At 51.6% G+C, this 12,394-nt stretch overlaps 1 protein-coding gene across 1 annotated transcript in view; it reads right to left on the reverse strand.

Annotated features, from left to right (window-relative positions):
• Window positions 1-368: 368 nt before the first annotated feature.
• Window positions 369-12,394, reverse strand: part of RNF213 (ring finger protein 213) — a gene marked incomplete at both ends in the record, with an annotated part of 44,603 nt that continues 32,577 nt past the window's right edge. Inside the window, 24 exons of the mRNA XM_080356782.1 lie at window positions 369-522; window positions 806-984; window positions 1,088-1,177; window positions 1,425-1,622; window positions 1,928-2,005; window positions 2,121-2,322; window positions 2,444-2,624; window positions 2,911-2,994; window positions 3,601-3,733; window positions 3,993-4,244; window positions 4,818-4,912; window positions 5,693-5,873; window positions 6,163-6,322; window positions 6,422-6,516; window positions 6,838-6,872; window positions 7,164-7,245; window positions 7,870-8,112; window positions 8,357-8,467; window positions 9,246-9,374; window positions 9,642-9,832; window positions 10,488-10,698; window positions 11,373-11,487; window positions 11,885-11,987; window positions 12,081-12,244. Coding sequence (XP_080212908.1) covers window positions 369-522; window positions 806-984; window positions 1,088-1,177; window positions 1,425-1,622; window positions 1,928-2,005; window positions 2,121-2,322; window positions 2,444-2,624; window positions 2,911-2,994; window positions 3,601-3,733; window positions 3,993-4,244; window positions 4,818-4,912; window positions 5,693-5,873; window positions 6,163-6,322; window positions 6,422-6,516; window positions 6,838-6,872; window positions 7,164-7,245; window positions 7,870-8,112; window positions 8,357-8,467; window positions 9,246-9,374; window positions 9,642-9,832; window positions 10,488-10,698; window positions 11,373-11,487; window positions 11,885-11,987; window positions 12,081-12,244 — 3,466 coding nt within the window. The remainder of the gene's footprint in view (window positions 523-805; window positions 985-1,087; window positions 1,178-1,424; window positions 1,623-1,927; window positions 2,006-2,120; window positions 2,323-2,443; window positions 2,625-2,910; window positions 2,995-3,600; window positions 3,734-3,992; window positions 4,245-4,817; window positions 4,913-5,692; window positions 5,874-6,162; window positions 6,323-6,421; window positions 6,517-6,837; window positions 6,873-7,163; window positions 7,246-7,869; window positions 8,113-8,356; window positions 8,468-9,245; window positions 9,375-9,641; window positions 9,833-10,487; window positions 10,699-11,372; window positions 11,488-11,884; window positions 11,988-12,080; window positions 12,245-12,394) is intronic.

The raw sequence follows: 12,394 nt of genomic DNA on the forward strand, positions 1-12,394 counted from the left end.
TGTCAAGAGAAGCAGGTCCGGAAAATAAACCCTTTCCCTGCACACAGGAATGATGCTTTTTCATAAAAATCCTTCAGTTTCAGGAGCGGGCAGTGGAGGGTTGGGGGTCATTTTTGTTTCAGAATCCAGCTGACAGCTGCCCCTGTTTCTCCACCATCTTTGCGATACATGAGAGCATCTCATGTTTGCATCATAACTTAGAAATGTAGTAAAAACAACCCAAACAAAACAAAAAAACCACCCAACCCACCACCACCACCACACTCAAAAATAAACCCTGAGCTTTGAGGACGTCACTGGCCCCTGTGTTTGTGGCACTCGCGGTCCCTGGGGGTGAGGAACACAAGAACACTGTCCCTAGAGCGGCGCTAACTGTCCCTGCGCTCCCGTTTGAAGAGAGCGGCCGCTTTCCAGGTGGCAGCGGCGTGAGAGAGACGGATCTCCTCGGGGAACAGCTCCTGCAGCTCCGGGGATAGCTCAGAGTCTTTTGCATCTAGGTCAGGAATGAGCGTTTCCTTCAGGCTGCAAAACAAAGAGCAAGGGGGGGAGCAATAGGTGGTGTGCAGCAAACTACAAACAGCACTGGGTAGTGTGTGCGGCAGCAATGCACCCGTAAGTACACAGTTTCAATATGTGTATTTGGATTAAAGAGCCAGATTTATAGAGAAGGTGAGGAACCCAGAGCCAGGAGGGTGCTGCACAGGTGGAAAGCCGAGTGTGCTCATGGTTAGTGCTCGTGGATTTTTGGGGTGGGGAAGCTCGAGTTAACAACAGCTGGGGGCTGGTTTGAGTGCGTAACCGTTACCTCCACGTGGGTTTGAACTCATCCACGGCTCGGACACGCCGCAGCTTCAGGACGATCATCTCATGGAGCTCCTGCAGGAAGGTTTCCAGCCTTGAGTGCACAAGGAAGGTGTTGAGGAGCCTGGCGATCTCTGGACTGAGCTCAGCTTTGTAGTCTGCACTGATGTCTGCAAAAGGATCCTGAAAATGCAGCGAGGGGGGAAAAACAAGCACACACAGTTGAGGAACTTCATTTCGAGAAGAGGGAACAGCCCAGCAGGCACTGGAGCCCGCGGTTCCTTACCCTTCTGAGGCACAGGAGCTGCTCAGATTTGCGGGTTGAGAGAAGCTGCCACAGGGCGATGTTGTGCTTCAGGTGGCATCGTCTGAGGGCCTGAAGGGAACACACATAGAGAATGAGGGATGCATTTAGGAACCCGTCCACACGTTGTTCTGCAGGGAGTTCATTGAGCCCTTTGAACGCCGGTATAGAAGCCCAAGGCTTCTCTCCCCATCCTCCCCATTTTGCCTTCAATACTCCATTTCTTTGGTTCACAAAAAGGGCACCAGACTGGCTGGATTTAGTAAAAACCAGTGCAGGTTTTATCCTGCAGAACAAGAGCTCTGCTCTCAGGACTCACCAGCAGCACGTGAGGGTTGGTCTGATCGCCCATCTGCAGAACGTTTTCGATGTAGTCTGTCAGAGGCATTTCGGCATTCTCGCCAGCCATGGCCAGGAATCCCAGGGTAATCTCGGTGACAGACAGAGCGTCGCACACGTCGCTGTAAGACTGCAGCTCCCCACTGATCGTGTTCATCACAGACGCGGGGAGAGCACTCTGAAAACCAGGAAGTCCAAGCAATTGCTAAGATTAGTTTAGAGCCATTCCTTACTGCTGCTGCAGCTGCTAAAGCCATGGGAGATAGCAGAGGCCCGGATTTAGGAAACAGAAACAGCTTGGCTGAATTCCTCGCCTTCGTAAACGCTGACCGACAGAAGGCCAGTCTGCACACGTTCAAGGCATGCGCAGGGATGAGCGGACAAGCCTGCAGACGTACGAGGCAAGCGACAGGACCAACCTCATGTCTCTTGGCACGGCCGGGGTCACACGCTTGCCCCGTTTCCTCCAACGCAGAAACCCACCTGATCCATCTTGTTCCGGACATCGTTAAACAGCTGTTCATAATTCCGATCGTGCCTGTATACGAGGGTGGGTATGCCCTGTCAGGAGAGAAGCCCACGGTCGTACAGCTCTGGTAACGCTGCGTGCCCCGCGATGCGCGACGCCAGCACAGCCCAGCAGCTGCCTGCAGGAAGAGCTGCTGGCCTGTCCTACCGTCAGCGTGATGAGCGGTTTCCCCTGCAGGAACTTGCTGACAATTTGCTGCTGGATCTTCTCCAGATCAAAGTCCTGCAGCGTCTCCCCTCCCTTCTCCATGCTGTACTGGCAGTTGGACAGGATCAGAGGAACCAGGTCTCTCTCAGGCTCATAGCTGATCAAGTGCAGGTCGGCCACTTCTGAGGGACTGATCAAGTACCTGCAGAAGGAAAACAGTCTCCAGTTGGAGCGAGCAGCCCTTGTGAAGCAGGGAAAGCTGACTGTGTGGTAGCAGGTAATACAGAGCTCCCCCAAAACGCCTAGCTGGAATAGCAACGTACTGGTCATCTTCCCTGCTGTGTCTGTTCACCGAGTGGATGAAGTCGTTGTGCAGACTGATGAGGTAACTGGCCAGGGCTGTGGAGCAGAGACCCAGCCCGCGGCGCCGCGGCAGCAGGACCTCGAGCTGGCTGTCCAGGGTCAGGTCGGCATCACAGTAGCCTTTAGGAAGCTTGATTTCCCCTGGAATAGAAGGCAGAGAAGGCTGCTCGAGGTGGCTGAGGGGCAGCCGCAAGGAGCAAAGTCTCCTGAGCTGCCCCAGGTCAGGAGAAAGTACGTAACCCAAAGAAAATAGCGCTTTCTGTTCAGGTGAGAACACTGCAAGCGGGGAACAAAAACTCTTCCATTTGCACCTAGATCTTAAATCTTTAATGGCCAAGGTCAGTTTTGAGGACACGCCTCAGCATCGCAGACAGGAGCTGAGCAGCGGCGCAGCAGAGCGCTGCCCGGAGCCGGCACCGACACTCACCGTGCGTGTCCAGCGAGCTCCTCAGCCTGTTCCACACCGACAGAAACACATTCACTCTCCTCTGGAGCAGGTCCCTCATCACATCTGACACATAACAGAAAGACGAGTATTGAAACACCTTTCATGGCAACACCATGAAACGCCGTAATAGAAGGATTTCCGAAGCACACCACTGAACTCTGGGCAACTGCTCAAACAGATCAAGAGACACTAAACAGACATTAAACCATTTTCTGATGTTATCAAATTGAGTCATTTGCTCTGTTTGTTTAAATTCTTTCATTATTTTCTACTACAGGCCCAGGCTACAAGGCTGGATGGATCCTTGGTCTGATTCTGCACAACCTTTAAGTAATTTCGTAAGTACTTCAAAACATATCTAATTGTACTTAAGTACAAGAGAAGGAGCTGCCACAAAAGGTGCGTGTGCTGCCCGTGAGCGGAAGGACAGCTGCTCCACCTTCCAGGCAGCCCCGGCTCCAGGGCAGAGCTTCAATTCGGCACAGCCACTGCTGCGCTCAGGGACCTCTCGCCTGCCTCTGAACAGCCCCCACCCCTTGTCAACAACCTTCCTGTGCTTAATTCTCTCTAAAACCACCCGACGACTTTTCCAGGGTTAAGGTCTCCAGTTCATTTGGATGGGAGCTGAGAGGAAGTTCACCAGTTACACTTTGGGCACAGCCTTCTCACCCGAGAGGGGCTCGCTGAGGAAGGCTCTGATGGAGCAGGGCTTGACATCAGTGGTGTTCTGGAACCGCCTCACCAAGTCCTTCTGCAGAGCCAGAATCTCCGGTAGGAACTTCACCAGCCTCAGCTCGGTTTCCTGAGGGCGGAAAGGCAGCCCGTGAGGGAGGACGGACAAACCAGCTTCGAATGCTTTTATGGAATTACTTTTTAAGAGAAAAAATATTTTACATGTGTAATTCTCAAGATTATAGAAGGTTATGAGAATAAAGACACTGTGTAACTGTAGAGCGGATTGGTCCCTGGTGGCCCTGGCGAGCAGGGCTTGGAGCCTCCACCGCAGAGGCCCCTCCAGGCAGATTCCCGAGCCGATCCGGACACCGCAGCCCCGCACCCACCTTCTGCAGAAACCTCCAAAGCAGCGGGACAGCGTCCCTGGCGTTCTTCTGCTGGACCACGTGGGCCAGGTTCTCCACCGAAATCCTCTTTCGGCAGCTCCACATCTTGGAATGATGTATGTGACTGTCCCTGGGCAGCTGGGACAGGAACGTGACGGGGTCGCCATACACTATCTTCACTACTGGGTTGGAAGAAATTCTCTCATCCTCTTGTATTTGTCTATTTAGCTTCAGAAGTTTTTTATCCAAACCCTGCATTTAAAAAAACCACACACATATAGATATATATATTTATATCAGAATTGGTGGTGTCTTGCTCTGTTGAACCTCCACTAAAGTCAGCTTGATGACCAATTGACACAGAAATATGTCAAAGTAGAAAATGAACTCCTAGGAAAGAACTGTTAAACACCCACAGCAAGACAACTGGTTATACCATCAAGTTGTTCTTTGTTCTCCAGCTCATCCAGCTTGCAGATCTTCCATTCTTGAGATGATGCACACAGGTGGAAAAAGGCAGACAGGATTCATTTGGGGCAAGCAGTGCTCGCCTGGACAAATATTGCCAACCGGGCTGAGACATTCCGTCTTTTCCAGCTGTACAAAACCACCACAGCACAGCTCTGCTCTCAGATACTCGTTTGCACAGGTAGAACCAAGTTCTCTGACCCGTACAAATGAACGCTGAGCTGCAGCTGTGCCACAGGCGGCCTGGCTTTGGAACAGCTGGGTGACGCGCAGCACGGACACTGCAGCCGGTCAGATTTCCAGATACACGAACCTTGAACTGCCCACTACTGAAATTTTATGCAGCAAATTTCTCACCTCCAATTCAGGAACAATAATCGTGTTTGCAACAATTTCTTCCCATTTGTTCCTCATCTCCTTGGTGGAGAGCACTTCGTCAAACCCAACTGGCCCTGCAACAGGAATATTTAGTCTCTTACACCTGCAATATTTCAGTTAAATGAAAGGACGGATTCTCTAAGCCTCCAGATGGGGCATCCTTGCAAGTCAGCATGATGAGCCAAGGGTAATTACAGAGGTCCTAGAATCTAAATGAGTATCTTACTCCGGAGTCCCATCCAAATCAGCACACAGCGATCGTGGGTTTTCAGGAGCTCCAGGGCAGTCATTCACTCGAGTGACGTGCACGTTTGTACAAGTCATCCAGAACCCCAGAAAGGTTAAACAAGCTCTCCAAGGCCAGACCACAATCAACAACAGACCAAAGAGCAGAGCTGGGAATACCGATTCGTGCTGTCACATACTAAAAACATGGCTGTTACATGTAAACCTGCTATGACACAATGACTCACGTCAAGTTGAACTCCAGATTCTACCATGAACCGTACCTGGCCATCCCTCTTGTACCAAACGGCTTCATGTAGAGGGCAGCATGTAGGTGACACACAGCAGGAGCAGCTGCAGTACCCTGCTTGTGAGCTGAAAGCTCTGTCAGTGTGTCCTGATGTTATTTATTCAACGATTCCTTCTCAGAATTATGCACCAAACCTTGCAAACCCCACATATTTGACCAAAGTAAACAGCCAAAAATTCTTCACTCCCTACAGTAAGAAACAAGCCTCGAACTTCTGGATCCCATCAGCACATCCACCGCCCATTGGAGACATTTATTAGCAAAGCAGCTGAAGAAGTGCTGCCCCAAACGCAGATGGGACAGCGGGTGGTTTCCTTACACTGGCCCGGGTGCTGCTGGGGGTCCTTGAGGAGGCTGCCGAGGACAAGATGAAGGATGTTGATGGTCTCATCCACACTCTTCCCCAAAATCTTAGTCAGCTGTGCCAAGTCCTCCTGAATGTGCTGCTGCAGGAAACTCACCGAGTCGCTCACCGCTGGCTTGATCATATTTTGCAATGACTAGAGAAGCAAAATGGAAGAATGAGCAGAGCCAGTAACGCCCCATCCAACAAAGGCAGAGCTACAGCCTTCCCGGCAAGTCCCAGCCTACGGAATTCTGACCACGTGAACAACCAAACGCAGGTACGTGTGTACATGCAGGCGCATCCAGGAACCAGAACCACTCGTGTTTCGGTCTCGCCTCTCGAGGGGCTGCCCTAGTTACCTGGCAGCGCGATGAAGAGGAGCAGCACCCCACAAAGGTCTCACTGCACTTCTTGTGGCCACCTGAACCATGACTGGAAGATACCTGAGGATGTTTTGTGGCTCCCAGCAGCATTGCCAGATGTGTGAGCAAGCGTATCAGCATGAAGACGACTGGGGACATGGCCCGGTCAGACACTCCCATTGCTCTTCTCTGTCGCACATCTCCAAGTATGTGGCCAGTTTGGGTTCTGTCTACATTATTGCTGTTGGAAAGCATATATATAGTATTTATTTGCCCTGAAAGCATGACAGGAAAGTACTAGATCGTTTAGCACTGAAAAGGTTAATGAATCAAAGCATACCAGAACTCCCGGAAGCCGGGCAGCGCTCTGTGGTACATCCCCCCAACATCGGCGCCGCAGTCCAGACAGCGGCTCGTCTCCACGGGACGGCCACACTGGCAGAAGGCAAAGGGAGGACACCAGAGTGAGCCGCTCCAGCAGGGAAAGAAGGAAACAACAACTCCAACTGTAACGGTTGATTTGGAAACTGCTATATACTGGGAAAAGAACCTCTGCCTCTTGTTTCCTACATTTATAGTATACGCTGTGCTAGAGCTGTTCTGAATTTTACATTACAGTGGTAAAATGATTAGTAATGTAGAGAATTTAGAAAATGGACTGCTGTGCAACAGAACATAAATATCAGCAAATAAACCAAAACGTTTTATTGTTGAAAACATCACCTGCTTACAAAACAACTAATCTCAAACTCTTACCTCTCCCACGGTGCAGGGGTGGCCATTCGGACATACTACAAAGAAAGAGAAACAAACCGGACAGAATTACAAGACAGACATTTATAAAGCCCCTGTCATTTGCTTTCACAGGGACCATCATCTTAGAGAAGGAAAAACGCTTCAAGATCTAATCCAAAGCACTGGCTGTCCCAACGCCCAAAGGAACAAGGGACCCACAGGGGAGGCCGCGGAATTGTTCATCTTCTCCCCTTGAGGAACAAGGAAGAGACACCCGAAGGAACCGTTTCATTCAAAACCCAAGGGTGTCCCCTCCGTTGCTCTCACAGCCGGTCAGGAGCACTCACCGTACCAGCGCAGGGCGGTCAGTCCTTGCCAGGCCCTCGCCTGAGCCATTATATCTTCTGGCATCGTAGGCAGAAAAGAGTGCTAAGGAGGAAAAAGGTGGAAAATGAGCACATAAATCAGCTATTTCCTGTAGCAGTTGCTCAATGTTTCCTTATTCATGACGGAGAACAAGAGACATCTCGACAGCAGAAGTCATGCAGATGACAGACATGCACGTTTTCAAGTTCTGCCTTTGCAAATCTACCCTTAACTGTTAATATTGTTAAGCCTTGCGTGCGCACTCCCTAGACAGGGTGAACGGGACTGCTCCAGGTGGCCTGACGTCCCCCATTGTGTCCCTGTGCAGTGGACAGTGGGAGCAGAGCAGCAGGTCCCCCTGTCCCAGCCCGGCCCCACGAGCCACTGTCCCCAAGCACACGGGTCCCCCGCCAGGACCCGCCAGCTGCTTCCAGACTACTCAAACACCCGCAAACATATTTGCCCAATACCGCTCGGGATGCAGAGGGACCTTGAAAAGGCACCAACCCAGAGCTTGTCATTGTGCTAATTAATCCCAACAACACTGAAATAACCCCGCATCAGCAATTCACAGCTACAACAATAAGCTGGTGTGTTTGATGCCGAGACAGGTTAGACTACAGAGGATCCAGCAGAGAGATGAAAGAACTGGCAACACGCGGGACTGCCGGCCGAGGGCACTGTCACCTGCATGGAGTGCGGGTGGAACGCCAGGTTCCTCAGGGGCTGCAGGACGGGGCTGTGCCCGCACAGCAGGACGGCCGCGGTGTGAACGGCCATCTCGACCAGCGCCGCGTCCCGGCCGGAGCTGCCAGGAGCCACTGTCAGACACGGCAGCGCGTTCAGCACGAGAGAGGCCGCAAAGGTCCGCAGGTCTGGAGAATTCAGGACTTGGGAGTTCTGGATGAACTTCATCATGGCTTCTGTTTGCTGAAAGCACACGTATAAAAGAAACGGACCCAGCATGATATTGTCCACCAAGCTGAAGGGGACTATCAGCTGCTTCCTCTGCTGCGCTGCCCCGCTTTGAAAAACATTTCCAGTCTGCTTTGATCAGTACATAAACTGTATTTGGGGCTAAAGAACAAAAGGCTCTTCCACCCATGATTTAAATGTCATTCACCGTTATCAATGAAGCATGTTTGTCACAAGCTTCCGAAGTGAAGCGTCTTACCTGCTGTTTGGGATGAAGGTTTGAGTTGGGAACTCCGTACAGGGCAGTGACCTCTCTGAAAACAGCCAGGAGCAGATGGACAGACCGCGCGGCCGGGGAGCCGCCGGGCGCCTGCAATGCAACCACCCATGAGCACAAGAGGCCGCAGTTGTCACAGCTGAGCTGTGACACGGTTTCAGCTCTTGCTGGATATACAGGCTTTAGCAGGTCTGTGGTAAAGCTCTCCCCAGAAATGACGGGGGATAGCACAGAAATGGCTGGTCGAGCCATAAATGAGTAACTGAGAGCACTTGTGCTGATCGAGGGGTTTACACCAGGAACCTCGCAAGTATTTTGTTCTTTGCCAGAACTGCGCTGTCACTCGGCAGCACCACACATACGCCTTCCTTCCAGTCGAAGCAACAACCAAGTGGAAAAAACAATCCCAACCAGAGCGTAACAAATAGTACTGAGACATTCGAAGGTGCATTGTTCACAAACTTCTTCCTGAAGATTTTCATACACAAAATACAAATTGGAAAAAGGTTGAAATTACACAGAAAGCACCTGTTTGCTTGGGAGGGGCATAAAGCCTCTTTGAGCACCGGCTGCTCTCCAGCCAGCTGGCGGCAAGGTGCCTGCGCTGCTCCGCGTAAAACAAACCGCTGGGATGTAGCGCAAGGGGAGAGCAGCAAGATGAGCAACCAGAGGTAACCGCAGAGTTACACATGCTAGAACACAGGTGAGAAAGCAAAGCACAGGGGTGTCTGCTGGGATGAGCCACAGCAACTTCCACACCAAGGCAGCCCAGGCGTGTCCCCTGGAACAGACACTGTCAACAGCAACACCAAGCTGAACACTGATCCTCCAGAACCCACAACGGGGTTACGGCGAGGAGAACGGGCCCTACCTTCTCTGCCTCTAGGAGGGCCTCAGTCTCGCACTCGATCATGGCTTGGCCCACAGCGTCACGCAGCACTCGGTAGTTCTCACCGCACGCCAGGTAACGGTCGATGTGATTAGACTGGCTGCTCTGTACCTGCAAAGGGAAAAGCCCACGGTGAGCACCGCACACCGAGCGGCCTTCGGACAAGGCAGAATCTCCTCTGCCCGCCGAGAACTGCGGCATCTCAGCCTTTGCGGCGAGGCAGCGGCTCCTCCGCCACGCTCAGCACCAGCCCCAGCACAGCGAGCCCCCCAGAGCCGCACAACAGGACAAACGGCCCAAAGCAGCACAGGGTGAAGAGGAAGCGGAGCCATCTCCGAGGAGACCGCAGCCATCTCCGAGGAGACCGCTCTCCTTTACCTGCTGCAGAATTTCCGCTGGGAACACCCAGTTGAACTGGGCGTTGGTGACAAGCTTCTGAGCAAATTCCATCCCATGCTGACTGGCGATCCTCCGGACCAGGTAAACTCGGTGCCAGTCGTTCCTGGAGAGGCTGCAGAATGCTCTCACGTTCGCCAGGTAACGCTGCTTCTCCTCCACCTGGTCTTGCTCTGGAGGGGAAGAAACACTCAGTGTTGCCTCAGCCCAGTTCCAGACATCTCCGGGTGCATCTCACCAGCGCCACAGCCCCAATGCGAGGGCTGGGCACTCAAGTCCCTTGGAATCAGTTATGTTACCGCACTTTGATGCTTCATGGACTGCATAAGTACTTGAGACTCTCCACACACTGTTCCTCTTTATCGGGTGAGCAAATCAGCTCAAAACTTTTTACTTATTTTTTTGGAAGTATTTCTTCACCCCTTTTAGCTGAGCAGAGCTCACATTGCTATAAAACACTAAGTCTTACAGCGGTCATGTATCTGAAGCATCATTTACGCTTTGTTCATTTATTCATTCCCATTCAATTTAGTTGGTTCTAAATAAGATTTCCCTGTTGGCATCTGGAGGGCAAAGTAAATCTCCTCCCAAAGGCACAACCGCAATGTCACTGCCCCAGCCTCGCCACTACTGTAGTTACAGAGCACTGTTAATACATGGGCAAGGGGACGAATGACGACTGACACCTCTAACGGAAGGGAAAAGGAAAAGCCCACGCAGCAGAACAAGCTCTGGCACGGCAGGGAGCGCTGACTGCCCAGCCACCTCCCATGGTGACTTTGCCCTGTGCACAGAATTTCCCTTCGACAGCAGAATAATTAGACCCACCTGTGCCCTCGTGCAAGTCGAAGAGCAGCTCTGCAGCCTTACTCAGGTACAGGCGAACCTTGGCCACCGCCTGCAGGTACTCAACGGATGATTCCCGAGGACTCTCTCGGGTGTTCTTGGGGAGATAGTTCTCAGGAAAGCCCCTGTCCCTGGGCACACAGTCCAAATGCTCACAGCCAAGGTTGCCCTCAGACTTCTCACAGATGGAATCCTAAAGAAGAGGCAGAGCCACATAAATCCGATGTCCTGTGCACTGGTACTCGACGTGTCCAAGCAGCCCAGCTCCCCGCCATGTTTCCCAAGCATACGGCTGAGCAAGAGAGTGATGGGCACGCTGGCTTGTGTGCCCCAAGAGGCCAAGCTCTACCTGTCCTTCCCTTTAAAGGAACACAAATTTTGATCTTATCTACAAAGTCACCATTTTAATGAAAACTATAAGAAATGAAACCTCTACCCTGCTGCCAAGTTTGTTAAAAGTTGTCCAAAGCATTAAAAGTTATGCCAGGGGAGGAAAGCAAACAGTCCAAACAGCGTAATAATCTAAGGCTTTGCAAACAGTGAATGGCCTGTGAGAACGAGAAGGCAGCCCAGTGGACTAACTGCACAGAGATGTCCCTGCTGGCCGCGCTCCTGGCTGCAGCGCCAGTGCCACCAGCGCACACCCAACACGACACACCTGCCCACGGTGCCCACGAGAAAGAACTCGTGTAGCGCTGCAGACGCACGAGCAGGGCTGGTGGCCCTGGGGAGGATCTGGTCTGAGCTTCCTTTTGGGCTCTCCAGTCGGGCAGCGAGCTACGCGCACATCAAACTTGCCTAGAATTGCTAAAGAATTCCTATTCTTGACTTTTTATTCCTGGAACAGTTTCATCGCCCAGATCTTACCTCTAAGCAGTTGACGAAAAGCAAGTAGAGCTCTTTTTTGTCATTCTGCTCTAGAATCTCGTTGTGCTCCACCCGGGACAGGTAGCGTTGCACATCATTTTTCACTTCATTGAAGCTACAGGAGAGAGAAACACCCCCTTACCACAGCTGCAATACTGACGGCTACTTGTGTTCTAAATCATGACCAAACTACTAGTTACGTCCCTGGGACAGGTGGGGTCACACTGGATCCATCTGGAAGATGGGAAAACAACCACGTTCAGCACAGCTTTAGGTCAATAACAGCCAGGTAAACCTGGGCATGGCCTGGTCACATCCTGCAGCACAAGCCACGTGCAAGCCAGCCAAGTTGCACAACTAATGCAAAGGAATGGGATGAATTTCACCTGTAATACTTCAAATACAATGAGTAGCACAGAAGCAAGAACAATCAGGCTGGTTTGATAACGTCATGAAAACCAAAGCTGAGCCGCCCCCAGTGTAACATCCCTCGGTTGCGTGACTGTGCTCACCTGTACTTCAAGAGGAGCTTCAGCATCACTGAGCGGATGACGGGAGTTTCATCCACTTCATCGTTAAATGGGGACAGAAATTTAGTGTAGATAGTAGGGTGATCTGTGGAGATGAGAAACAGACAAGTTTGGCAGGTGAGAGAAAGCAGCAAGAGAGTCAGCTCCGTGACCTGAGCGCCGGGACAGGGGAGCTCACCTGAACCCTTCAGGAGGTTCCTGTGAACAAACAGCAGGTTCAGGAGCTCCTGGGTCACCTCTGCCTCGGGAGGCTCGTTGTCCTTGAAGCACATGGTGGTGACCACGTCTATGAAGAACTTATTGCATCTCTGCCGGAACAGGGCGTTTCTTGCTAAGGCATCTCTAGGGGAAGGGTAAAAAGCATTAAGACAATGTTTAAATACAGAAGCACTTAAATAATGGATGAAGCAAAGCAAACACAGCCAGAAGTCACCAAGGTGAGAGACTTTTCCAGCTTTCCAAAAGGCATTTGTGCCACACTTCAGCGGTGGT

The sequence above is a fragment of the Nesoenas mayeri genome (genome assembly GCF_963082525.1).
Source record: "Nesoenas mayeri genome assembly, chromosome: 19".
NCBI classification, from domain to species: Eukaryota; Metazoa; Chordata; class Aves; order Columbiformes; family Columbidae; genus Nesoenas; species Nesoenas mayeri.